The sequence below is a fragment of the Empidonax traillii genome, unplaced genomic scaffold (assembly GCF_003031625.1).
Source record: "Empidonax traillii isolate 1590-97213 ecotype Southwest subspecies unplaced genomic scaffold, ASM303162v1 scaffold994:size215947, whole genome shotgun sequence".
Taxonomy (NCBI): domain Eukaryota; kingdom Metazoa; phylum Chordata; class Aves; order Passeriformes; family Tyrannidae; genus Empidonax; species Empidonax traillii.
In genome coordinates, this window is record NW_020956187.1 from 92,606 (window position 1) to 120,095 (window position 27,490).

Here is a 27,490-nt window from a genome sequence, read left to right on the forward strand (position 1 = left end):
CTGGTGTGTCCCAGCCCCAGGGCAGTGCCCTCCCTGTGCTGCCACTGCTGGGGCACCTCCAGCCCTGGGGGCACTTCTGGGCCCCTCAGCCAGGAGAGACACTGAGGGGCTGGAGCGTGTGCAGGGAAGGGAACGGAGCTGGGAAGGGGCTGGAGCAGCAGGAGCGGCTGAGGGAGCTGGGGGGGCTCAGCCTGGAGAAAAGGAGGCTCAGGGGGGACCTTCTGGCTCTGCAATCCCTGACAGGAGGGGGGAGCTGGGGGGGTTCAGGCTCTGCTCCCAGATAGAAGCATTAGGACAAGGGGAAACAGCCTTCAGTTATGCCAGGGTTGTTTCAGGTTGGATAATTGTTCACTGAGAGTGGTTAAGCACTGGAAGAGACTGCCCAGGGCAGTGGTGGAGTCACCATCCCTGGAAATGTTGAACACGTGTAGATGAGGCATTTGGGGACATGGGTTAGTGGTGGCCTTGGCAGTGGTGGGTTAATGGTTGACCTCGATGATCTCAGAGGGCTTTTCCAACCTGAACGACTCTGTAATTCCATAAGAACGTCACAGCACAGGAATCTGGAGTTCTCTTGAGGGAGGTTTTACCGGCACAGCGCGGAGCCGCTCTCAGAAAGTGTCAGAAACTGAGTCCTTTATGGGATGGAGATGCAGTCGCTCCCAGGGAAGGATGGGCAGCGATCCAGAGATTCACTGCCAACCTGATTCCTGGGATTGCTTGTTATGTGTAGGAAATCACTCTGGCTGAGCATGAAGTCAAACCCCCAAGCCCCCAATCCTAACTACAGTGTCCTGAACACATCTCTGACCTGCTCAGCCCTCATGCTGCTCTGAATGACAGATTTATCCCAGGGCCACATCTGAGCCCAACATGTGGACAGAAAATCCTTCTGGAGCCTCCTAAATATTTACGGTTCGTGTCTCTCAGCACCACAGGTTGAGTTTGGCACCAGTGCACAGTGTGGTTACACCTGTTTGCAGGGGGTAAATTGGCCCCAAATAAATCAAGCCCCAATTTTCATTCCCCAGTCATCCCTTCACGCTGCAGCAGCTCCCAGGCGGGATCCCTTCCCACCTTGGGAGAGCTGCTAAAATGATTTTCTCTTCTCCACACAACAAAGGTCTCCAAGGTGACTGCACTAAATCAACCACAGTCGTGTTGAACAGCCTCGCTCTCCCGCCCAAGGAAACTGGGATTTCGCTCCCTGAGCTCCCTTCCCAGGCCAATCTGCATGGGAAATCAATTCCCATCAATCAGCACCCACACACGAGGCAGGCACCTGATCCAGCCCAGAGCCAACAACCTCCCCTGTGAGCACAGAGGGAAAGCAGAGGTGCCCTTCAGAGCCCTCGTGGTCAGCGGGATCTGCTTATTCACCACTCGCAGCTCAGCCATTGCATAACGCGATCCCGGCAGATTTCCTGATCCCCCTTCCCGCAGTAATCCCGGCCCTGCGCTCACCGAGCACCTCCCAGCTTTGCGAGGGAGCAACCGACGGGATTAGCCCTCAGATACAAACTCAGAGCTGTGCATGGCAGGCAGGAAGGGCACTGACAGCCTTGCAGAGTCCTGGCCAGGACACAGCAACGGGGAAAAAGACACCCCAAAAATTCCACAGGAGGTTTAAGCACTCACCCAGCTTGGGGAGAGCTCATGTCACGGGTCAACAGAATCCTCTTCCCAGCAGCATGATCCCAAAGCTCCAGGACACGCTCCATGCAAGCCTTGAGCCATTAACCAAGGCACAGGGATACTGCCCAGCCCGGGCAGGCCAGGAGAAGGTCAGGAATCTGGACACAATGTCACAGCTTATGCCCCAAATCACTCTTGTGACAAGAAAAGTGCTGCTTATGGCTGCATTAAGGTCACCAGAGAGGAGAAGCCCTGCTCTAAAAGTAGGAATATCCTTTACCACGATGCCAGCAGGCCCCTATTCCAGTTGTCAAACCTCCTCCAGATGCACAGGTCACAACTCCTGCAAGGATTTTGCCCAAGCCATCAGATGATGCTGCTCTGAATACAACCCACCTTTGCTTTTTTTTTAATTTGCCACAGTAATAGGAAATTTCAGACTAGCATCATCATCACCCTTCCCATGCACAGCCCAGCACAGTTCTTGTATCCCAGGCACTCACAATGACAGATTTTGCAAATACCTTCAAATATCATGTTAAATATTATTTGCAGCAGTTCTGCCTTTTTTTTTTTTTTTTTGACTGGAGAAGCTGCTTCAGCTCCTTAACTCCACAAATCTAAATACAGCGAGCTTGACAAGACAATTTAGAGCATCAGTTCCTTAAAAAGGCTTCAGAAAAAAACTCCTGGAGTCTAAATTTCAGCAACTCGCGTTCCACAGCCTGACAGAGCACTGCAGTGCCATAAAAGAGCAGCAAATTCTGATTTAAAGACCTGCTTCCCAGTTCTGAAGGGACACTTGAGCTCCAGGAGGCTGCTCAGTTTTAACAACTCTACCAAATCTCACTGCACATAAATAATAAAAACTCCTTTGTAGGAGCTCACAAGGCACATTTATCAACAGAGCAAAATCTACCAGCCCCACAGGTGTGGTTCTGGTGATATCCCAACAGCCTAAGATTGAGCTCTGGATGCTGGTAGGATGCTGCTCACACAGAATTTTTAATATTAACTGTGTGGCTCTGCTGGAAGTTAACGGGACACAGCAAGGAACGAGCAGCCCCAGCTCACACTCACACCCAACACTTACAGAAGCACCAGGGATGCCAACGGGATTTCTCTGATTTCCCTTCTACTAGCAAGGCTCAGCACCATGCTGGGTAGTCTTGCCTCTCCTAAAATCTGACTTCTTTTCTCACAGCTCCAGTAGGTCAGGCAGAGGATGCCAGCAGGGACCCGAGCAACTCTGCCCAGCACTCGTGTCCCAGCACAGCGGAATTCCAGCCTGAGCACCCATCAGGAGCTCAGGGAGTTCCCAGCAGCCCAACTCTGGGACCAGAGCATACACCTGCCACCCTGGCAGCTCAGCATCTGCGTCACTTCAGCCAAGCAGAGCAGGTAGGACACGTGTAGGGACCTTGTGGGGTTCCATCCTGGCTGGGAGCATCCAGCTTCTCGAGGGTGCCAGAAATGCTCCGGTGGTGAGGAGAAGGTCTCCAAGCTGGCTTATCCACCTACAGCTCAGTAGGGAGCTACACAAACACTGACCTGAGGCTCTGCTCTGCCAGTTTCCAGCATCACCCACATTGCTAAAGCACCTCCTCAGAGAAATCCAAACAAAGTTTGAGTTGTACCCAGAAAAATGGCCTCACGCTCTCATCATACACATCTTGCCCCGTCCCTGGAAGCGTTCAGGTTGGACAGGGCTTGGAGCAACCTGGTCTAGTGGAAGGTGTCCCCACCCATGGCAGGGGATGAAACAGAATCAGCTTTCAGGTCCCTTCCCCTCCAAACCATTCCATGATTCTATGACAGACTCACTGCTTCTTACACCACTGAGCTCTCCTGACTCAGAGATTAAGACCCACTTTTCTGACCGTTTCTTTCATGGATTAAGTTGAAACCAGTTTATTCATTTCATTTTTCCATCACACTGGAAAATATCGTAACATTAAGGGCTCTGCAGCCACAGAGAAATATTTATATCCACAGCATAACTGGGAAATGCCCTTTGGAGTCAGGTGCAGGGACTGCTGCAGGCAGAGGGAGGAACAGGAATCAAGGACAAGGAACAAACCAGGCAGAACTGGACAATGCAGCATCTGGGCACAGACAGGAGACACCAACTGGATTCAGGCTCTGTCTGACCACAGCAACAGCAAAGCACCTTTTTTTAGATTCCATCACCATGGCCCTCAGGGGAATCAGGCTGAGCCTTTTCTTATTTAACAGAGATGGAAATTCCTCTCAGGGGATTTTGTTTCCTGACCGAAAGGAGTTGGGGGGCAGCACAAAAGACAACTCAGCCCCAAGACCCCACAGCAGCGAGAAGGCCCTTTGTGCTCATCTCGCTCTTCCCACGGGATGTTCTTCCACAAGAAGACACAAGGATTTCCACGCACAATCCACAGTCTATCTGGATTAGGTCGAGCTCTCCCATCCTTCAGTGACCCCAGCAGCAGGGTCAGCACCTACCAGGGTTCCCACAGGGACAGGAGCTGCATTCCCCGTTTCTCACTGCCAACAAAAGGCTGTTGTGCCACCAGCACATCCCTCTTGCCTCGGCACCAGCTTACAGTGCATCCATGTTCACATCTGGTCCTTGAATTCACTGTCACCCTCACCCCACCCCAATGTTTGAACCATGAGATGCAGTGCAGCCTCTCAGCTCTTACAGGAACCCACTGCAAAGAGCTTCATGGCATATTTCCCAACAAACTGAGATTCTGCACGTCCTTTGTTTGTAGTAATTGGGAATATAAAGCCAGTGGAATCTCTGCAGTCCCTTTTAGGCGTGAGAAATCCCCAAAAGCACTTTAAAACTGGTTTTGTTTGAGCTCACAGGAGGTGGAACATGGACACCAAACCCCTGGGGGTCATTACTCTCCCGGGGTTCAAGGATAAAAGGTTTTTATGATGACTCAATCCCAGAGCTGAAATGCCCAAGAGGAAGCAGGCACGTGGCTCCGGAGGTGTTTTCCCAGCGAGCAGGGTCCATGTTCAGCACAGCACAGCTAGTTCAGCAGGGCTCTCACAAACCACAAGCTCCACGTGACAAACAGCTCAGATTTTCTCCTTCCTTCCTCTTTTTGCCTTCCCCAAACCCACGGAAGCACAAACCAACCCCAAACCAGCACATGGCAAGTGCTGGAGTGAGACTGCTGTGAAAACACACGATTTAGTTCTATTTAAAGGCCGATTAATCTGCAACTGGCCACAGTCAGGATGGGCACAGATTAGGGAGGATCAGGTTTAGGGGAAAGCTGCAATCCAGGTTGCAATTCCTGCTGGCCAGAGGGATGCAATCCAGGCTGCAACCCCTCACCAGCCAGAGGGATGCAATCCAGGCTGCAACCCCTCACCAGCCAGAGGGATGCAATCCACACCAGCCAGAGGGATGTTCTGCAGCTCAAGTACTCACCACCTCCACAACTCATGGGAATATTCCCCTCCAAGCCATCCAGCAGCTTCCCAAGCCAGCTTTTGGGACAAACCCCTGCCCACACACAGGACCCAACACCAATGAGCCCCAGCAACATCACCCAAGCACAGATTTAGGGGAGAACTGGTCATGCAATAAGCACAGCAATCTGGATTTCACCCTCCCTTCTCCAGTGCTTTTCCACTTCAGTTTGGCTGCAACACCCACCCCGGTGAAGGGCAAGTTTCTCACAAGGAAAAACCTGGATGAAACCTTCTGCTCCACATCATTTGCACAGAGCCTGTGCTCCAGAGAGAAGGAATAACCTCCAGAGCAGCTGTGGGCAGGTGATTTGTCAGACGAGCCCCCCCTGCCGCAGTGCTCGGCCCTGGCAGGAACAGGGACATCCCAGGAGCACATTGTGCCAACATCAGCACTTCACGACCAGAGTCATCTAAGCCGTGAGTTACATCAGAACACTCACTGCTGGGTAAGTGAGGGTGTAAGGGGCAGCCAGGGCAAGAAACCAAGCTGAAAGGGCTCTGAAAACAACACCCAGGATTCTCCCAGGCTTGTTTTCCTAAATAAAAGCAGGGCAGAGCTGCTGGGTGGGTGGCTGAGCAGCACAGGTTGTGCCACTGGGCAATCTCCTCCCAGTATATAACATATCTGAGCAGGGTGCCAGGACAGTGGTGTGAAAAGCCTGTACAAATGCACACAGACCTATAAATGCTGTTACTGCCAAAATCAGAATCACAGTAAAAGGCACACACAAGTTCCAGTTCCCTTCTCTTCATTCCCAAAGAGGGATGTTCTGTTTCTGCAGTGCTCCCCCTGACGAGACTCCCACCCCAAATACAAGAATACCCTGAAAACAACCCATTCAGTAGCACACCTTCAGGATCAGCCTTTATACCACATTTCTGCCTCTCTCACGTGCATGGTACAGGTTTTCTGCCAGGAAACCTCAGCAGTGGGCAGCAGATAAACTAAGCCATAGTGCAGTATCAGCACGTGCAGATATGGTCTGGTGAAGGGACTTCATGCTGGGATTTTTATGGAAAAAATGAAAAAATAAAGCAAATTTTAAAAAAAAAAATTCCTCCCACTCCTCCCACCACACTGTGCTAACTCCTCTGCAGCTCTGGAGAGGCCAGTGGAGGCCCTGGCTGATAAGGATATCAGTCCTGCAAACATGGGCACCCAAAAGGCTCCTCGAGGCACTGGTTTGGGTGGGAGGTTTGGGGTGAACCATCACCCTGGGCTGCAGGGCAGGAGCAGCTCCCTGTGCTGCTGGGACTCAGTACAGCCCCAGCCTCGCTCCAGCCACCGCTGCTGCACCCCCCAAAAAGGGCTCTTCCTCCCTCCCTTGCAGCCAGACCAGAACTGAAGGAACTCAGCACTGGGAAAGGGGTTGGGAAGAGCTGAGTAGTACATGGTCAGGAGGAAACACCAGAGGAGTGCTCTGGAGCACTGAGTGTGCTCTCGGACACGGCACAGGGGACACGGCACAGGGGACACTGCTGGTCACCCCTCCTCAGAAACCAAACCACCAGCTCAGCAGCTTCCACAAATCCACTGCTGCATGGGACGGGAATGTTTGTGGGGAGCTGGCATCAGCACGTGGAGCTGGGAATGGCTGAGGGAAGTTGGGATCTGCACATGGAGCTGGGAATGGTTGAGGGAAGTTGGGATCTGCACATGGAGGTGGGAATGGGTTCTGCCCGGATCTGCAGCTCCTGCAAGGCCACTGCTGGTGGCTATAATATCTTTGGGCACCACGACAAAAAGCTCCTGGGGAGGGCAGAGCTGTTTGCAGCACCTGCACTGTGAATGCACTCATTTCCTCCCCTTTAGGCTCTTCACAGAATCCCAGAATGGTTTGGGTGGGAAGGGACCTTAAATCCCATCCAGTGCCACCCCCTGCCATGGGCAGGGACACCTTCCACCAGCCCAGGTTGCTCCAAGCCCCGTCCAACCTGGCCTTGGACACTTCCAGGGATCCAGGGGCAGCCACAGCTTCTCTGGGTAACCTGGGCCAGGACCTCCTCACGCTCCTCTCCGACTCGTTGCCCAGATGTAGCTCCCAAAGATAAATCCTGGGCTCAGGGGGATCTGCCACCAGAGCCCAGAGCTCACACCCAGCCCAGCAGGGATGTTGGCAGCTGCACAGGAGGCCGGTGCACACTCAGAGCTCCAGAAAGCCCCATCAGAAACCCTCTTCATCTCTTCCAAAAATGCCAGAGGAAGCCCCCACTCACCCTAGCATGCTCTTTCCATTGCTTTCCAAGCAAATATGCCAAAGATCCAGAGGGGGAAAACCCCACTAAGGCTCGTGGGCTGTGCTGCTGCCAAAATAATCACATCAATGAACAGTTTATAAAGGTCTGGTGCAGATCCCACAGACTCCACAGCCATCGGGATAATCGAGGACCTGGGCCAGGCCTGACTCACATGCTTGGTGGCTTATTTTTAAGCAAGAACAAACGAGTTACCACACACAAGGTTCACTTGACAAATATTCCTGCTGCACAAGGAATAAATGCACTGCAGCAATGAGAGCCTCAAGCAGTCATTTTTCTCGTTACAGGCTCTGATTTTAAGTTTGTGCTGGTCCTTCAGCCCTTGGGAATTGCATTAAATGATCAGAACAAAGATCAACCACAGTCAGTTCATATTTATATTTTCTCACCACCATGGCCAAGGACATAAGAGCACACAGCCAACATTAAGTACCATTTTTACTCCTATCCCATCAACGCTTATTCCACTTACAATATTCAGATTGGTCCAAAAAAACCTCTGTTTTCCCAGACTACCAAGTTCAGGGATGTATTTGCTTTGAGCACAAGACTCATCCTACTTTCCAAGATTGAGTGTGAACAGAAGAGCTCACTTCCAAGAATTTTTCCATGCGGCAAGCAGCTCTCTTTGTGCAAGTTACCATCAGTGTTAATGCTTTCAGCACCAAATAAATTCCCCTCACAGACACCACATCAATTATGGCCTGTGACCTCAAACATCACACTAAAATCATCATGCTCCTGACTCCTTGCCAGCTTTCAAACAACACTCAGTTATAGCACAGGATCTCTCTATGGATGAAATATTCCTTAGGGATAGACAGCCAGATGCAGAATCTCTTGCTGTATGAAATATTCCCCAAGGATTGATATCCGGAGGCAAAGCCCACACAGTTGCACATATTTCTTCCCCTATTTTAAGGCACAAGAAGAAAGATGAAACTTCCCATTTAAAACCCAAACTGTTGCTTCTCGGCCCTCGACTTTGGAATTCTCAGTTCAACAACTACTTCACTACAGGTTTATGTGCTGCAGGGTGTGGAGGATGGTTTCAGGTGCGTGCCCAGTGCAGATCTGCAGAGAGGTTCCTTCAGTTCCATCTTCTCCCCGAACGGGACACGCAGTTGCCTCTGCTCAAGGCCAACACCCACCCTCAGCCAACAGCAGCAACTCCTGTGGCCTCCTGAGACCACCCAGATCTTTATTACAATCAGCACATCCCAGGTTTGGGAGCAGTTACCAGCCTTGCAGAACACATTCCAGGATTCAGAAAATTGCCACTTGAGTCTGAGCAGAAGGGAGCACAACCTTGAATACTGCAAGCAAGACTGATGCATGCAAGGTGCCTCCAGGACCTTCATTACCCAGGAAATGATCAGCTGATCCTTGGAGGACATGCTCCTAAGGAGGTCAGCAGTCCTGGAACAGCAGGTTTTTCACAGAGGGGAAATGAAAGCAGCACAGCAAGTTGTGTGGGCAATGGGAGTGCAAGGGGCAGCGTGGCACAGGGCAAGACCTTTCCCATTCCTTATGACACAACCCAAAATGTAAAAAAAGCACTGGTAGTTGGCATTCCAGCCACTGCAGATGCCAAGAGCTTTATTTAAAATAGAAATTGGAAGTTAACTGCTTACTGGGATTGGGACTGATGGTGCTCCTGGATCAAACCCTGCAGACACTCAAGTGACCTTGGCCAACAACTTTGGGACAGACCTGGCTCATCTCAGCTGCTTCCCTGGGAGACTGCGGGTCTTTCAGCACTGAGTCTCAGTGACAGGACACTGGGAATGGCCTCCCACTGCCAGAGGGCAGGGATAGATGGGAGATTGGGAAGAAATTCTTCCCTGTGAGGGTGGGCAGGCCCTGGCCCAGGTTGGCCAGAGAAGCTGGGGCTGCCCCTGGATCCCTGGAAGTGTCCAAGGCCAGGTTGGACGGGGCTTGGAGCAACCTGGGCTGGTGGAAGGTGTCCCTGCCCCTGGCAGGGGTGGAACGAGATGGGCTTTAAGCTCCCTTCCAACCCAAACCATTCTGGGACTCTATAATCCAAGTAATGCCAATACTCTGCTCTGGGATCAGTGTTCAGGGGCTGTACCTTTCCCGCAAAAATCCTACAGATATTGACTGTGGGTTACCAGGAACAGAGGAGTCAAACACACGGCCAAGAGGAAGGCAAAGTCAGGGACCTTCCCCAGGCAGGGCTCTCACGAGCAGACAAGGATGAGTTACAGCTTTGACAGAATTTCCCAAATGCTCAGCCCAGACCCTGGGTGTTATTTCAGTGCATTGTGTTGCAAGACAACATGTGTGGTGCAATAAGATGCTCAGAGGTTTTAGAGCAGCAACATTCCTCAGCACAGTCCAAGTCCTGCCCTCCACTCCCACCCCACCCCTGCTCCTCTGGCTCCAGCCAAGCCAAGCCAAGCCCTTGTCCTCCCAGCCAGCCCTTCACAGGACACCTCCCAACCTGCTCAAGACCAGCCAGCTGCCATCCCACCCCTCTCCCCCAGGCAGGAAAGGTTCACATCCACAAAGGCAGCATCAGCACTTCATCCAAAGTCACTCCCTTCCATTCCAGCAGCCACTCTGGGAAGCCACGGGGCTTCCAAAGCAGCCTGCTGGACACATCCCACAAAGGGCAAACAAGCAAATCATGGTTTGGCTGGAAGGGAACTTAAAGCTCATCCAGTCCCAGCCTCTGCCATGGGCAGGGACACCTTCCACTAGCCCAGGTTGCTCCAAGCCCCGTCCAACCTGGCCTTGGACACTTCCAGGGATCCAGGGGCAGCCACAGCTTCTCTGGGCAACCCGTGCCAGGGCCTACCCACCCTCACAGGGAAGGATTCCTCCCAATATCCCATCTATCCCTGCCCTCTGGCAATGGGAAGCCATTTCCTTTGGTCCTGTCACTCCAGGCCCTTGCCCCAAGTCCCTCTCCAACCTTCTCTTAAGCCAACTTTAGAGGATTTTTTGCCTGAGCAAAACCCCATTTTGCACATGTCTTGTCCACACCCCCCCAGCCCACCCACCTGCTGGGGCTCCTGGGAGGCAGCGGGATTTTGCCAGCAGGTCCCAAAGCCCCAGTGCAGTTCCAGGCCCTGGTGCTTCACCAAGGACATGAAAACCCTGGGTCCCTGAGTGCCCAAGAGCTCGTGTCCAGCAGTTCCTGTCACAGGGACAGGGCTGGGAATGGGTTATTTTTAGCCCTCAGCAGAATCCATTTCCGTAGGAGCCGCATCCAACGCTCTCCTCCTCCAAACACCTCCTGCTCTGCCTCCCCAACAACTGCAGCCCCACAGTGCTGGGACACAATGCAGGCCTCGAGTTGCTCCTCAGGACAAACTCCACGGAAGGCAGGAAGCAGAGAGGTAACAAGAGAGCAAACACACACACACACACACACACAGAGTGGGTGCTTTGCCAGCACAAAGAAACAACAGGAGAAGCAGCAGACATTTGCCATGTGCCTCAGCAGCTCTCCCTGCAGTGATCCCAGTGGATCCCCAGACAGGGACACATCCACCTGCAACAACAAACACCACAAGCACAGCCAGCACCAGAAGGAAAACAGCTCTCCAGAGCTTTTCCACAGCTCTACATTTGCTCCAGCCAACAGCAGGGAGATGAATGCTGGTCCACAGCTTTAAACTTCTATGTTATAAACCTTACACAAACATTTCTACAGACAGGAAAGGCCAAGCTGGGCCTCGAAGCACCCTGTGCATCCACGTGCTCCTCAAAGTGACTCCTAGAAGTGGCTCATGTCCCCTTTCTCCAGCAGCTGCCAGGAAGGACCCCGAGCCCTGGGGGTCTCAGCCCAGCAAGTTCAGCCACGGGAAGGATTCCACCAAAGGAGCCCAAAGCACTGCAGGATGGGCATGGGAAGCGCTCCCAGGGGAGGAGGAAGAGCCCAGCTGGGCTGCAGAGGAACACAGCACAGTGCTCAGCTGTGTTCATCCTCCTCTTTCCTTCCCAGGATCCACCAAACTGCTTTCAAGCATGAAAACTCACCTTTCTTACTTTCTCTACCCACTTCTATTTAAATCTTCAATTTCCTGTTTATTATTTTACCAGAGGTAAAAGGCAATGTTGGGAGAGGGGACAGAAGCCAGGCCACATTTCAGGTGCCATATTCCAGGAGCTGGACTTCAGTGATCCTTGTGGGTCCCTTCCAACACAGGATATTCCATGATTCTATGACATCAAGGAGCACACACCAGTGAAAAGCAGCACAGTGTCCTTTTCCCAAGTAAGCAAGTGGCATCACATCAAATCCACGCTCACTTCAGCTAAGCTGTTCCGACTACAACAGTTGCACATGGGAGCAGATTCTTTTTATAGAGAATGGTGCAGCACAAACACCTCTTGTGCGGTTGGATTTAAGGGATAAAGGTGCCCATCACAGAAGGCAGAAGGATGTGCCCTCACAAACAGGGATGTGAAGCACCTCTGCTGGGTTTACATCAAACCAGCAGTTCCACAAACCAACCGCAATTTCTAAATTAAAAATGCACCTAATAGTGTAATGGTACATTATATGGTGTAATGGTATTTTTTGAGTTTGCAAATTAAAAATACACCTCATGATAACAGTGGACTTAATGTACAAGCCACATGGCACAAAGGGCTCACTGGATTTAACTTCTTCCCTTTACAAGGCAAATGGAAAACAGCAGGAATATTTAAAGGATTGGTGTCTTGAATGTGAAACAAAACTCTAATTCCCTCCATACCCATGAGGATGCTTCGCTTTAGGACAATGCCTGTAGGATTAGAGGCCACTTATTACTGGTATTTTAGCTACTTTAAGAGTTCTTCTTCCTAAAGTTAAAGGAATTGTAAATCTTCATGGAAACAAACACCTTGGACCAAGTTCCCAACATCACAAACACACTATATTATGGTTGAGAGAACTGGGACTGTTCAGCCTGGAGAAGGGAAGGTTCCAGGGATGGAGGAATAGGACAAGGGGGAATGGCTTCCCACTGCCAGAGGGCAGGGATAGATGGGAGATTGGGAAGGAATTGTTGGCTGTGAGGGTGGGCAGGCCCTGGCACAGGTTGCCCAGAGAAGCTGTGGCTGCCCCTGGATCCCTGGAAGTGTCCAAGACCAGGTTGGACGGGGCTTGGAGCAATCTGGGCTGGTGGAAGGTGTCCCTGCCCATGGCAGGGGGTGGGATGAGATGAGCTTTAAGGTCCCTTCCCACCCAAACCATTCCATGATTCAAGATTATGCAGCTCCTCCAGCTGTTCCAAGGCCCAGCCTGACCCTGTGAGACACCAGGCACGGCAGCCACGTGACGATCCCGGCGCTTCCTGCAAATGCATCACTGACTCCCTGCAGCATCCACAGGGATGCCTCCCTAAAACTCTCAGTCTCCACTGCCAGCAGGATTTGACTCCCAAATCCACTCAGGCTCTTCAGGTATTGTGCACCTGGAACTCAAATGTACAAATCCTGATGGAATCAGTCGTGTTCCCACAGCATGTGCTTCATGCTTGAAGCAGGGGATGGCAGGCAATAAATCAACCTGTAACAGCCCCAAAATGGAGAATATCAACTATGGGCAGCCTGAGATTTCACTCCTGTGCTGCAAAGAGAGCTTAGGGCTGCAGATGTGCAGCAGAATTCATTCCAATCCAGTAATTACAGGCCTTATCTGTGCTGGGACATGGAGCTGCAGCCTCTGCAGGTACTCAGAAGTGACAATTCCTGGCTGGATGTCTGCAGGTTGGAAGGAGGGGAAAATGGGTTTGTTACAGGGCAAAAGGATTAGTTTCTAGACCTCTGCAAGTCAACTTCCAAATTTAAAAGTAAACTTCCAAGGAGCTTGCATCCATATTTTTTTCCACTAAAAGTCTTTATTGCTTTCCCTGTGGTGTAAAGGAAGGAAACAGAGAGGAAGAGGCAGATGCCTCAGCCAGTGCATACTCCATGTTTACTTACATAAAAATGCAGGTTCCTGGGAAAATAGTTCCAGGGCAGCACCCAGCTGGGATATCCCAGAGACTGCACAGGCAACAAAATAGGAAAATTCCTATCCTTCAGCTCCTAAGCCAATCCCACTCCTAAAGGGATCAGAAACCCAACTGGATCTTTGCCTCCTCAAGCGTTTCAGCAAAATACTGAATTTATTAGAAGCTTTAAGAGATAAAACCATGATAGAGCAGCAAAGCACAGCTTAATCCCATCCTAAGTTTGGCTTGCCAATCCTCAGGCTGTCCCAGTGTCAGGAAGAAATCTTCCCCTCAATTTAGGGTGCTGTGGAAGTTGTGGAGTCTAGAAACAGACACAGGAATCATCGGGGCTCTGGGACAAGCCACAGACATGGCACAGCTTTTCTTCACCCCCCTCAGCATCCAGGGAGCTGAAGGCAAACTCACTGTCAGAAACCACATTACCACAGAATGGTACATGAAACGTGTCTGGAAGGCACCTCAGGAGGCCTCAGGTACAGCCTCCTCCTCTGAGCATCTGCATCCAAATCATGTTGCTCAGGACCCTGTGTATCCGCAGCTGGAATAGTCAAGGGTTCCCTCCAGACCCCAAGTATTCAGCCCTCACTCCCAGTTAAACACGGTTCCACGTGTCCACGCAGGATTTCCCACATCCGGTACCAGCCCACTGCCTCTTCCTGAGAGCAAAGCCGGGCTCCGTCCTCTCATACCCTCACAGAGCTGTGGGTCTCCCCTCTCCTCCGGCCCAGGCTGAGCACACCCACATCCCTTCTCCCCTCCAGCCTCATCCTGGGACCCCCAAACCAGGCCCACGGCCCAGCCAGGGCTGTGCTGAGCAGAGGGGACAGGCCCTTTCCTTGACACTGCACTTCAGCTGAGCAGCCAAAGCCACCGCTGACCTCCGGCGACTCCTGGTCACCCTGTTTTTCCGTGGGGCTCTTCTGCAAAACTGCTTTGAGCCAGGAACCCCAGGGCAGGGCTGGTGTTTGCCTCTGCTGAACATCACAGGGCTCCCACCATCCTGTCACTCCAGCCTGTCAGGGTCCCTCTGAAATCCAGACTTGTGACCTCTCTGCTCCACTTGGCATCACCCACAGCCCGGCCGGGAAGGCACTCACCCGTTAATAACAACATTATCCAGCAAATACTGCGACTAATGGAGTGGAATCTCATCGCATCTACCAAAAACCGATCAAGTCATAGGTACTCCTAATCAATCCTTGAGAGGAAACGGCTACTGGGAGCACAAACACCACATCAGCTTCCAAAGGGAGTCCCCAAAGTTCATGGCAAGATGATGGAAGTCCAGTTCTGCGCGGGAGCTCATAGTGCTGTGCATGATCAGTACAAGTTACACAGTGTTATGATGATTGTCACCTTTGTACCGTCACAAAATGACTTTTGGTTTGGGCACTCTCATCCTCCTGCTTATAAAAATTCCATCCCAGGGAAAGTGCAAAGCCAGGGAGCCACAGCAGCCTCTCCCCAACACAGACCACAGAGACTCAACGGACAGGGAATGGCAAACACTGCTGAGATAAAACAGAGCCAGAGATCAGTCTCGCCTCACCACACCCTATAAACCTTCAGTGCCTTCTGCTCCACAAACTCTCCTGGGAAGCACCTAGTGGTAATTTGGGAATGATAAACAGTGGATAAACAGCGTCCAGCATCAGACACGGCAGCTTGCATGTCTGGAAACAGCAAAGCTGGGAGGTCTCACTCTTCCAAAAATACAGGATGGGGCTGCTGAACACAGCCCTGACACTGGGCACACAGCACCACCTGAGGGCTCCTGGCCAGAGCCTGCAAAAAGGACTTCAAACCAAAGGTTGAAACTTTGAAATCACAGAATATCCTGAGCTGGGAAGAGACCCTTCAGGACCATCCAGTCCAACTCCTTGCCCTGCACAGACACCCCAAAAATCTCCCCCTGTTCCTGAGTGTTGTTCAAACCCTCCTGCAGCTCTGGCAGCCTTGGTGCTGTGCCCACTGCCCTGGGGAGCCTGTTCAGTTCCAAAAAGAAGAACCTTTTCCTGAGATCCGACCTAAACCTTCCCTGACACAACATCGACTCCTCACGAGCTGAGGGCACAGGTGACATCCCCCCTGCTGCACAGCAACTCCACATTTCTGTGACAAAAAGGTGCTTCTTTAATCCTGTGGTCTCCACTCCTGCACAGCCCTGGAAAGCAGAGGCACGTCCCAGTCACCCATGTCCATGCTGCAGCCAAATCCACCCAAACTCACCCCATCTTCCGAACTCGGACCGGTGTATTTTTCACGCGCTTCCAAGAAGAGCCACCACTCCTGACAGTTGCAGAAGACCTGAAAAAAAAAGTTTGTGGAACCACCCCTGTGCATTTCACAGGAAAAGAGAAACTTCAAAAATCATGAAGATTCCCAGAACTGGGGAATTAGTTGCCATGGATATTTGCTGCTGTGACAAATACTCTAATTCTGTGCTCGGGTGAGTGACAGGCACAAAGCACCAAGTCAGCTGGGAACACCAACACGGAATAGCTGCAAACACGGCGGCACTCACAGCCCCCAGGCACTGGGAGCATCCCTGAGGAAACAGCAACAGATCTGAACGCAGCACCAGCACCAGGAGGCCAAGTGACCTCCCAAAGGAGCTTTGCTCCCATCCGGGTCACCACTGCCAGCCCCTGTGTCCCATCTGCGGCTGTGCCATGGGAAGGAGTTTGCTGTTCTTTAGGAGCCCACCCAGCCACGGTGTTCAGGTGTCTGTGCCAACCAACCAGCCCCAACTGAGAGGATCTTACACACACCAGCAATACACAACCAGCAGGTCCCAAGGGCAACATTCTCCCGCTCTGTTTCTTACCAAGTTCCTAGCAGAAACCTGCTCTACCTATTAATAACAGCTTAAGAATCACTGCTTTGGGTTAAAGCAGGAAAAGAGAAAGGCGCAGATTCCCACCTCCCATATTTACCCCCACATGCATTGCAGAAGCTGCTTTAACCAGCCACGCATGCCCAGACAGTGCTCTCATCCACAAGATTTGGAGAATTAAGACTATTTTTAGGGAATGAAGGACCTCCCCCTGAGTCACTGCAGGGACATACATCTATCTGGTCGTGATTCAAAACAGAAATAGCCTTGAAAAGTTAGATAAAGATAAAAAAAAACCAAGAAAGTGGAGTGAAACACAGTTTGGCCCAGCAGGGTGTGAAAAGAAGGGCAGGTGGATGCAGGGAAAACACAGGTGACCAGGGGTTGTGACACGGGGTTTGTGCCACAGTGGTGCTGACACAGCAGCAGCTCCATCACCGCCCGTGTCAGCGCCCAGAGCTGCAGGACAACGTAACCTGTGAGTGGCTCCGACCCCCCAGCCATGCCACACATCGAGCAGCACCACCTGGGGACAGCAGGAGGCCAGGCCGGGTCACGGCACAAGCCAGGGACAAACCAGCAGTGCCAGGAGCCCGGGGAAGTGAATCCCGAGTGCCTGGCACGGGACCAGGGAGGAGATTTGTTCTGATTTGTTCTGCTCTCAGCGCGGCGCTGTCAGTGCCACACAGTCCCACGCTTCCCATCTGCATGTTTAATTCCGCCGTTGATCCGCTGGCAGCCCGAGGGCTCAGCGCTGGCCCTGTGAGTCAGCAATCACTGCCCCAGCACCACAGCACAGCCAGCTCTGTTCTCCTCCTCCAGCTCTGTCTGCCCAGCCCGCAGCCGGCACACACAGGAATATTATGCCATTAATTATTAAACGAGCTTTTTGAGCGAAACCAAACAAAGGCTGATGTAAAGTGTAGGAAAGATCCCTGCCAACGTGCTGTAGGAACGATTATGATAATTGAACGGTATAATGAGGGTCTGAAGGGATATTTAACACCTCCAGTTAGCTCAGGTTTGGAAGCACTATCCTATTTAGGGATGAATCTCCAGGATGCTGCCTGCTCTCCTGACAACTCACATTTCAGGGTGAGATGTGGGCCATCAGCACCACATCTGAACAGACCCACAGGAAGAAAAGGGCTCTGATGTCACTGATAACACTTCAGTTACCTAAAATTACCAGGGTGAGTTACCCAGCCACAACAATCGATACACAAGCACAAAACAATACAGAGAAGCTCAACAGTCTGACCCCCTGCAGCATCAATCAACCTACAGGTAAGGAGTGCCCATGTTGTTCAGAGGAGACTTACAGAGCTTTTTTGCACTGTTTGGGAGGAAATCAAGCAGGATACAAGGATACTACAGGGGAAAGTACAGCAGGTTCCTCACATTACTCCTGACAAGAAAGATCAGCTCCTTCCCCGGTGACTCACTGTGGGCACAGAGGATGACAGGCTGTGCAAAAACCAACTTAAACCTGTAACTGGAGCGAGTCAGGTTGGAGCTGAATACATATTTCCCTGGAAAAAGACAAGGAGAGCAGCTACAGGCAAGAAGCAGGTGATGCCAGTCACCTCTGGAGCCAAAGAGAGCTCCTGGAGCACCCGGCAGCACCGCTGGCAGCACACAGAGGGTTGGAGAGAGTTATCCAGGGCTGAGCACAGCCTTGGATGGCCTGAAGCACAGACAGCCCACTCCAGCCTCTGCTCCTAAAGGTCAGCATGGCCCTGGATGTCCCAGAGCAGGAGCCACTCCAACCTCTGCTCCTAAAGGTCAGCACAGCACTGGATGTCCCAGAGCAGGAGCCAGCCCACTCCAAAGGCAGAGCTGAAACAGGCAGAGCTGAGGCAGCTCCAGCACCCCGTGGCAGTGACAGGGCTGGGCAGTGACCCCCTGCCCTTGACAGGGACAGCAGAGATGCACCTAGACCCACATGTGCTCCAGCAATGGAAGCTGGGGTAACTGATAGCAGAAATGGGAGCCAGGTACCTCACCCTGGTGATGACCTGAGCAGCTGAGCCCATGAACTCACTTCATGCCTGCAAACTGCTCCAGGAGGGAAAACTGCAGTGTGAGCAACTATACTTGATTTAAGATGATATGGGTAGAAATAAAGCATCAGCAGAGCTCAGAGCTCTGGTTGCAGTTTGCAGCCAGCACACAGAACCAGGCAGCAGCTGTAAAACCCCTCACACGGCACCAGCAACCAGGCCATGACAGAAACATCCTTAAGGACAAAATCCATGTCTGACACCCTCCTGCAGAGTCAGCAGTAGCTGCTGTTTGGAGTCAAGTGATCCTGACCCCCCTCCACAGCACCATCCTGGGAGCAGAGCAATCCAGGTTGGAAGCAGCAGCCCAAAGAGCATCGCTGCCCTCGCCCCACAGCACCCCCTGAATGGCACGTGGACTTGCCGTGTCCCCACGGAGCTGTGCCAGCACCCTGTCCTCAGGGACACAGTACGGGGAGGAGCTGCCTCCAGCACCGGCAAATAATGAACAAGGAGCAACAGCAAAGCACCATATGGATGCAGCAAGTGCCATGGGAAAACAAGATGACTGGGAACACCAAATACTAATCACTGTTTAAAAACAAAGTCACCAGGAGCTCCAGGGCTCTCCTGGAAACCTGCATGCTCCAGCACCCAAGGGTGACAAACACTCCAGGACTTGTCTGCAGAGGGAGAAGGTGTTACAAAAATCATTCTGGGAGACTGTGTTGCCTCATTTTATTATGTTCAAGCTAAATGTAAGGAAACGTTTCTCCCTCAAGGGTGGTCCAACACTGGAAGAGGGGTGTGGAGAGGCCCTGCAATCTTGTACCTTGGAGATTTCAGGGTCTGGAGCAGCTGAGGGAGCTGGGGGGGCTCATCCTGGAGAAAAGGAGGCTCAGGGGGGACCTTCTGGCTCTGCAACTCCCTGACAGGAGGGGGGACCCAGGGGGGGTTGGGCTCTGCTCCCAGGGAACAGGGACAGGAGGAGAGAGAACGGCCTCAAGCTGTGCCAGGAGAGGGTCAGGCTGGGTATTGGAAAATTTCTTAACAGAAAGGGTTGTCCAGCCCTGGCACAGCTGCCCATGCCAGGGGTGGAGAAACCTTCCCTGGAGGGATTTAAAAGCTGTGTGCATGTGCCACTTGGGGACATGGGTTAGTGACGGCCTGGGCAGTGCCGGTCAGACTCACTGATCTCAGAGAGGTTTGCGAACCTTAATGACTCTGTGATTCTGTGACATCCAAACCTCAGCAGCTCAAGGTCCTGAGCAATCTCACTGGGAGGCCCCACATGGTACAGGCTCTGGATCAGAGGTTCCAAGGTGTCTTCTGGAAGCCCCCAGTTCCCTCCACATCTCTTCTATCAGCAGCATTTTCAAGCTGAACTCCTCACCTTGGCTTTCAGTGGAGTCTCAGCACAAGCAGCAAGAAAAAGCCCTCTGGGTTATGCTCAAGCCCTTACAATGCCAGCCAAGAGTTAACTGCTGGATAAACAGAGCTGGTGAAGAGTGCTGCTCTGGCAAACAGCTTTTCCAGGGAAATGAGCTGCAGGATAACCCAGACAAGACAGCTGAACCGCCCCAGGCAGCCAGCACTGCTCTAAGAGCAGAGTTAATGCTGCTCGGTGGAGAAGCCTTTCACTTCACAACAATGGCCACATCACACGGCACGACATGGCTTTCCCCTCTCCCTTAGTCACTGCTTTTGTTGTTACATCATGTGCCCACAAAAAGCACTGCTGGGGGCTCTTCAGACACCCAACCCACAGGTAACCAGCTGCAGAGCAACCCACAGAGGGGCCCACACGAAACCTGAGCCCCTGAGAGGTGAGAAAGCTGCAGGGAGAACAGACACTCATCGCATCGAGGATCACATGAGCCAATCCTCGGTGAGTTAATACTCACCTGAAGATCCTCTCTAATCTCCTTGAAAACACTTATCTGTTCAAGGTGATTAGATTCTCCCATGCAGAGCCGCTAATTATAGATAATGATAAATCTGAGCGGCAGAGGAGTTCAGAGAGGGAGTTTGGATCATTAGCAAGTCAAGCAGACGAGTTGTGCCATCCCCAAACTGCCCTCCCACAGCAGCATCACTCCTGATTTCCAAATCAGCCAGAAAACTTGGGCAAAAACCAACCTAAGAGGGGCCATCAAGGGCAACTGAAAAGGTCCAACTATCTAGGAGCTTTCTAAACCCACCCACCTCACTCCAGAGGAGGGTTCTGCACAGAAAATCTGCAAGAATTCCTCAGTTGTTGTTTCCCACAGGTTCAGAGTAGGGAATACAAAGCAAAAGCATGTGAAGCTTTGCTGGCAGCAAGACCTGATGTTTTCATCGACGTAGCAAAGATACAGGAGGCTTTAAATACTCCACTGGGGGCAAAGAGAAGCTCTAATTCAGCAAACTGTCCCTGTGAAACCAAAGGGGCAGCAAGAGGCATCACACCTGGCTGCTGGAGCAAACCCAACAGAGCAGCTCCCAAAGGATGGCACGGAGCCCACCCACACACAGGCACGACCAGATCCCAAGGGAACACCCAGGATTCCAAGAGCTCAGCTCTACAAACAGAAGTCCTACCAGGAATCACCACCGGGCAACGTGACAGGCTGGGGTTTAAAGCTAAAGAGAGAACGGCAGGAAATCCAAATGGAACAAAAAGCTCCAATCTGGAACAAAATCAATCCACACAAGGAGGCAGCTGCCCCAGTCTGGATGATTTTAGAGCATAAGCAAAGCGAAGTTTCTATGAGGCTACTCCTGAGCAGCCAACAGCTAAATCAGGTGGGCTGTGCAGCCAAACTCCAGCTACAAAGGTGACAAAACAAGGAGAGTGCAGCAGTTCACCTGCAAGGGCAGAAAAGGACACGTCTGGCATGGACCTGCCGAGCTGGGAAGGACACAAAGAGCCAGGAGAAAGCAAGACCTGTGGCCCACAGAATGCCAGAAACCATTCTAGAATATAAATAAATACAGACATATCCTCTGTACCGGTGAAATGGGCAGCAGTCCCTGTCCTGCCTGGGTCGTCTGCTCACAGGGAAGGTCAGTGAAAACACACAGCCTGATACCTGAAGCTGCCTCAGTCCTGTCAGCGACCTGGAAGTTCTACCAGAACAAAACTGCCAGTTTTTACCCCAGACTGTCTTCCAGGAGCGCTCTGAGATGAGCAATTCCAGCTGACACAGCCACTATTCCAGAGCACTGGGTTTGAAGAGTATCATGGAGGCTTTTCTCCATTTAAGAAAGATTTTACCACGTGTTCTGCACTGTATTTTTGTACTCCTGACTCACAACCAAATTAATTCAGTTGTCATCAAGCCCAGCAATGAAAAGAAGCACAAAACCCTCCAGCATCCCTGGAGCAGCTGCTGCAGGTCTGCCCTGCCTGAAAGCTCCACAAACTTTCAACTCCTTCACATGCTGCTCAGAATAATTTACTTGGGTGTTTCTGTTTGCTGTTTCAGCCTAAAACAGATCAAATTGTCTTATAAATAAACCTGGTTGTTCCCATCTAAAATAATTCTGTTGAAGAAAAACCACTTGTTTGCTCATGACAGACTTGGCATCAAAACAGAAAAATAATATTCTGACATGGTTATAAGTGGAGCATTAACTCCAACAGCCTTTTGGAGCCACACAGCTCTGGGGGGCGGATCTGGGGCAGAGTTAAAACATTCCAAAAAGGATTACAAGCAAATTAGCTGAATTACTGAGAGGTAACTTCATTCTTGTGGGGGTGTTTTTGTTTGGCTTAAGTTCTTGGGGGGGTTAAAACAATTCCAAGTACAAAAACACATCATTGAACTTCTGCCCTGTTACCTGCCATGGTCTGACCCCAGGACACGGGTTCCAGATGTCTCTTAGAGCTGGAGGAGTTCATAGTCAGACCTGACAGGGAGCTGAAGCTCTGGGATCAGCTTCAGGCTACGTGTCAGCAGCTGGAGCAGAGAGGAAAGCAGCTGATGAACTTTGTGTCGGGAGGAAAAACGGCTCTGGCATAGTCTTTACAGAGAATTCCTCTCTCAGAATGTTTGGTGCTTTAAAGACTCATTATTTTATAAAGCTCGACCCTCTTCGATATCTGGGATTGCTTCCGTGTCCTGAAGTACAGCCAACATCTTCTCCACAGTACTGAAGGTGACAGAGCATTTGTGTTCCAAGTGACAAGAATAAACACAATCCAAACCACAGAGCGCTTTGGGTTGGAAGGGATCTTAAACCTCACCTCTTTCTACCCCCTGCCACGGGCAGGGACACCTTCCTAAAGGATACAAACACCAACATCCACGTTTGTGTTTTCAGCACTGAGCTGAGACACAAAGCACAAGAGAACCTCCAGGGATGACATCACTTTGGATCCCAGCTCGCAGCCTCGGGGTGTCTGACATGCTCCTCGCTGAGCCCACAGCCCGTCTGACAGCACAGAGAGCCAGGCTGGAATCTCTGCCGAGTGCTGGAGCTTCCCTCCTTCCCCCAGGAACGCAGCCTGAACCCGGGATGCCTTCCCTAGGCACAACATCCCATCCCGGGCATCACATCCCATGCCGGGCACCACATCCCATCCCGGGCACCACATCCCACCCCGGGCACCACATCCCATCCCGGGCATCACATCCCATCCCGGGCATCACATCCCATCCCGGGCACCACATCCCATCCCGGGCATCCCATCCCATCCCGGGCACCACATCCCATCCTTCCCCGGCCGCCGCAGCGCTCGCAGCCAACAGGCACGGCCGGGGCAAGGATTCCCAGGCTCCGGCATCCTGCCTGGCCAGGGAACCAGCAGCAGGAGCAGGTTGCACAGCACAGGGACAATGGTTTCGGGTTGTTTCGCTGGGAGCTTTGCGCTGTCCGGGCAGTTCCAGCAGCTGGACCTGCCGCAGGAGGATGGGAGAAATGGATGGATAGATGGGAGACGCGCGGGGACCCGCACTGTACCACGGCTCTGGAAGACCAAAACCCGACTTTGGCCTTGGCAGAGGGGGGGAAAACGCCCGACTTTGAGCAACACGCAGCGATTTTCGGGCCGTGCAGCAGCGCAGCCCCCCCCCCCCCGCCGCGGCCCCTGCCCGCGCCCCGGTACCTGTAGTAGCTGAGCAGCCCGTTGCTGAGCACGAACCAGCGGCGCTGGTAGCCCTTCAGGTAGTTCGTCCACTTGAAGAGCCACCCCTTGTAGGTGTCGGAGCCCGGGGGGGCGGCTGGCGGACCCCCAGCCGGACCCCCCCCTCCACCTCCACCACCTCCTCCTCCTCCACCACCGCCGCCGCCACCACCGCGGCCGCCCGGCTCGCTGCTCATGGCCGGCAGCTCGTGGCACGCCAGGCAGGGCACGGCGCTGAGGAGCGAGACCAGCCCGCGGGTGCCGCCGGCGCAGAGCGCGGCCGCCTTCCCCATAGACCCCGCGGGGCCCGGACGAGGCTCCGCCGCTCAAGGGGCCGCCCCGGCCCGTCCGCGCCGACCGGGGGCGGCGCCGCCGCCGCCTCGTGACCGTGGGGAGGGGACGGAGGGGGGGGAAGATACTAAAAAAAAAAATAATAGTTCCCATAAAATTTTTCCCGCTGTCCCGCTCGGCTGCTTTCTTCCTCCCCGCACATCATCCCAGCCCCGTGGGCTGCTTGGGTTTTATATGCCTGTTCCTTCTGCACAGGGCACCATGGGGTTAATGGCAGGTGCTGTCCGGCCAGGTGTCCGCATCTGCTGAGGGCCCTTCCCCTCTTCCTTTCCCTTCCCTCTTCCCTTCCTTCTTGTCTTCCTTTCCCTTTTCCCTTCACTTTTCCCTTACTTTCCCTCTTCCCTTCCCTTCTCTCTTCCTTTCCCTCTTCTCTTCCTTCTTCCCTCTTCTCTTCCCTCTTCCACTCCCTCTTCTCTTTCCTTCTCTCTTCCTATCCCTCTTCTCTTTCTTTCTCTCTTCCTTTCCCTCTTCTCTTCCTTCTTCCCTCTTCTCTTCCCTTCCCTCTTCCCTTCCCTCTTCCCTTCCCTCTTCCACTCTCTCTTCTATTTCCTTCTCTCTTCCTTTCCCTCTTCTCTTCCTTCTTCCCTTTCCTTTTTCCTCTTCTATCGTCTGCCCTTCCTTCCCTTCCCACCCCCCCAGCCCAGTGATCACCTTTCCCTGATCTCCCTAATCCACCCTGATCCCACGGATCCCATTATTCTCACCCCTCACCTGCACACACAGCCCCTGTGGGGTGAGGGGGCTTCCCCGGCCACGCAAAATCTCCACTGAGGGCACTGTGCTCCAAACCTCGGCATCTGGCCCTTGTGCCAAGTGCCTCTCCAGCTCTCCTAGAGCACCTGTAGGCACTGGAAGGGGCTCCAAGGTCTCCCTGGAGCCTTCTCTTCTCCGGGCTGAACAATCTTTTCTTTTCCCAGAAACTCTCAGGCTGTTGGTGTTTGGAACCAAAGATTCCCTGGAGAGATATAACTACACCCCAGACTGCCCACATGGGTATGAACATCTCCAAGTCTCCCAGATCCCAGCATCTCTTGTGGCTGCCAGGAAAGGAACACGTCCCTTGGCCGTGTCAGAGGAGAGAGTGGCCTCACGGGATGCTGAAGGTTATTTGGGCTTTCTAGCCAGTGCCACTGCCCTCTCCTGGGAAGGGAGGCTGCCAGGAAGGGCCGCGGGTAAAGGCTGGATCCAAAAGGCTGTTTGCTCCCAGTTTGCAGTTAGCTTTGGGAGTGGCTTGCAGGACTGGGAACAGGGCTCGAACTGGGCTGTGCCACATCCCACCCTCCTGAAAACTGCAGACTCCAAGACTGATGCCCAGGCAGGACTCATGTCACTCCTCACACTGATAACCACAGTCCTGCATCTTCCTCCTGTGGGAAGGCTCCCAAATCCACACACCCAGGTCTTGACAGAATGAGGGGAATTAGCCTCAAGTGGTGCCAGGGGAGGTTTATATTAAATACTGGGAAACCTTTTATCATGGAAAGGCCTCTAAAGCTCTGGGACAGCCTGCCAAGGGAAGTGATGGAGTCACTTCAAACAAACACGGGGATGTGGCACTTGAGGACATATTTTAGTGGTGAACATGGTGCTGCTGGGTTGGTGGTTGGGCTTAATCATGTTAAAGGTCTTTTCCAAACTTAACAATTTAATGCTTTTATCTGGAAGAGGTCAGAGCCAGCAGCTTTGCTGGGGCAGAGAAGGGATTTGGGGCTTTATTTCTTGCCCCCCTTGCCTTTGGCCTTGGCCTTGGCCTTCTTCAGCTTTGCCTTGAAGACGGCCCGCACCACGTAGCCTCTCCAGGTGGCCTGGATGCAGGTGGCAGCACGGTTCCTCCTGGCCTGCTCCTGCAATTCCTCCTCCTCCTTCTGCTTAAGCATCTTGCGCTCCTCCTCAATCTGGGAATACTCCTGGAGCAGCAGAGCGTGTTTCTCCATCAGCTGGGCCAGCTGGGCCTTCTCCTCGGTGTAGACAGCGTGAATCTTCTCGAACAGGGCCTGGCAGGCACAGCAGTTCAGCTCCTCCCTGTACACCCTCAAGGGTCCTCAAACCCATCCCAAACCCATGCAGCACCACGATGGGGAGCCGAGCTGAGGTCAAAGGGATTCAAAAAGAAGGCGTGTGCCCAGTACCCAGGGAATTTCATGAAATGCAGGGTCCCGGTATCTTCATGTTCCTCTGAAGAATCCTCCCACAATGGAATATTTGGGGAACAGTGGGGGGGGAGGGGGGGGAGGGGGCTCTGCCTTGACAAATTCCACCCCAAACCTGCTCCTGCCTCCCCACAGACAGGAAACCAAAGTAATCTCATTATGAAACACCTGACTGGGGGAATCATTCCTTACAATTAGCAGCAGCTTTCAGCCCCTCCCTGCATTTTGGAGTTGAGCAGCTTTTATCCAGCCCCATAAATGGTGCAAGAACAGGGAAGCCACCAGGGCCTTCCCAGAGGTGAGGTTTAGGAGTGCTCATGTGACCCTCAGGCTGTTATGGCTCAGCTGGGTGCAGGCTGTTGGGTTCCTTAGCACCCAGCACATCTCCAAAGGATCCAGCAGGAACAGGAGCAGGATTTGGGTGCCAGACAGAGCCATGAGGATTGAGATTGGAGCAAACCTGAAAAACCTGCTCCCTGACATGTGGTGGACGTGCCTGACAGAACGTGGCGAGCCATAGGCCCCCAAATACTGTGGGATTAGCAGTGGATGTAGCTTTTCCTAAAACCAAAGGAACAGAGAACTCCGGGACACATAAGCAGGACAACGATCCCTTTCCTACAGTTCATCTGGGTGGAGATCTGTCTGTCACTTCCATGGCCTCCTGGGTAAGAACCACATGTCCATTTGGACAGGAATCTACCTGAGCAAATTCCCTCATGGCAGAGCAAAGCAGTTTAGAGCCAATACCTGTTTTTCTGCCATGTCTGTGTCGTATTTCTGGATCCAGTTCTCAATTTCCACCTCCGCTCTGCACTTCCTCTGAAACACAAAACAAGATCAGATCCCTGCAGGCACCTGGGGCCTGAGCGAGAAGGATCCTGAGTGAGAAAGCAGGGAAGCTTTGAGCCCCAGCATCATTACATCTGTGTATAACACCTCCTCCCTGGGACAAGCTTCCCTCAGCTGACACATATGTGGTTTGCCCTGGTTTGAGGATGCTCCTGGGACATTCCCTGAGGCACAGAGGGCTTTATTTGGTTTACAGCACGGAGCTGGAGCCTTGAACAGCACCTGAAAGGTGCTTTCTGCAGGAGGAAATGAATGTGTCCTCTGGAATGTGGTAAGTCATCAACAAACTGGGGAAACCACCCTAAAATAGAAGCAATAAAGAACTGCAAAGCATTAACACAGGACAGAAAGTACTCAGAAGATGCTCTTTTAAAAGAAGAGATATTTCTGGCCGTAGAACAGTTTAGCAGTGGCTGTACTGCTGCACAAGCAGTTATGGGCAGTTTATCCCCAGCTGCCGTATTTGTGCTCTGTGGAGTCATTCCTGGTCCCTCTCAGGTGCCACATGATTTCCTACGTGACACTGCCCCAGGAAGCCCCAAGGGCTCCCGGGCCATCACGAGGTCACACCTCAGCTAATTAGACCACAAGTACAACCTTGTACTTGTACACGAGTACAACTTGTACTTGCAGAGGAAAGGAGGCCTCTGTGGTCAATAAATGCTTCTTCCTGAGTGCTAGAATGAGCTGAGCACTCCTCAGCAAACCCTGCTGTGCTCTGCAGCCTCAGGGACTGCCTGACACTGCCCAAGGATGTGTAAATGGGTAGATTTTGGGGGTTGTACTGTGGTTCTAACTTGGGTTTGGTGCTTCGTTAGTGCCCAGCCCTATTGCCATGTCACACTGCATCACCC

General features: G+C 52.4%; 2 protein-coding genes across 5 annotated transcripts in view; both read right to left on the bottom strand.

The window, feature by feature from the left end:
- OSBP2 (oxysterol binding protein 2) overlaps positions 1 to 23,591 on the bottom strand; it is a 102,946-nt gene extending 79,355 nt beyond the window's left edge. The window contains exons 1-2 of one of the 2 annotated variants that reach the window (XM_027903838.1): positions 23,266 to 23,591; positions 15,567 to 15,644 (exon numbers count right to left, since the gene is read on the bottom strand). In XM_027903838.1, coding sequence (XP_027759639.1) covers positions 15,567 to 15,644; positions 23,266 to 23,576 — 389 coding nt within the window. In that variant the 5' untranslated portion in view covers positions 23,577 to 23,591. The remainder of the gene's footprint in view (positions 1 to 15,566; positions 15,645 to 23,265) is intronic. The other variant, XM_027903839.1, reaches the window with a different exon arrangement.
- Positions 23,592 to 25,252: 1,661 nt separating this feature from the next.
- Positions 25,253 to 27,490, bottom strand: part of IQCD (IQ motif containing D) — a 7,472-nt gene continuing 5,234 nt past the window's right edge. For all 3 annotated transcript variants that reach the window (XM_027903855.1, XM_027903854.1, XM_027903858.1), the window contains exons 4-5: positions 26,535 to 26,606; positions 25,253 to 25,628 (exon numbers count right to left, since the gene is read on the bottom strand). In XM_027903855.1, the coding sequence (XP_027759656.1) occupies positions 25,347 to 25,628; positions 26,535 to 26,606 (354 nt within the window). In that variant the 3' untranslated portion in view covers positions 25,253 to 25,346. The remainder of the gene's footprint in view (positions 25,629 to 26,534; positions 26,607 to 27,490) is intronic.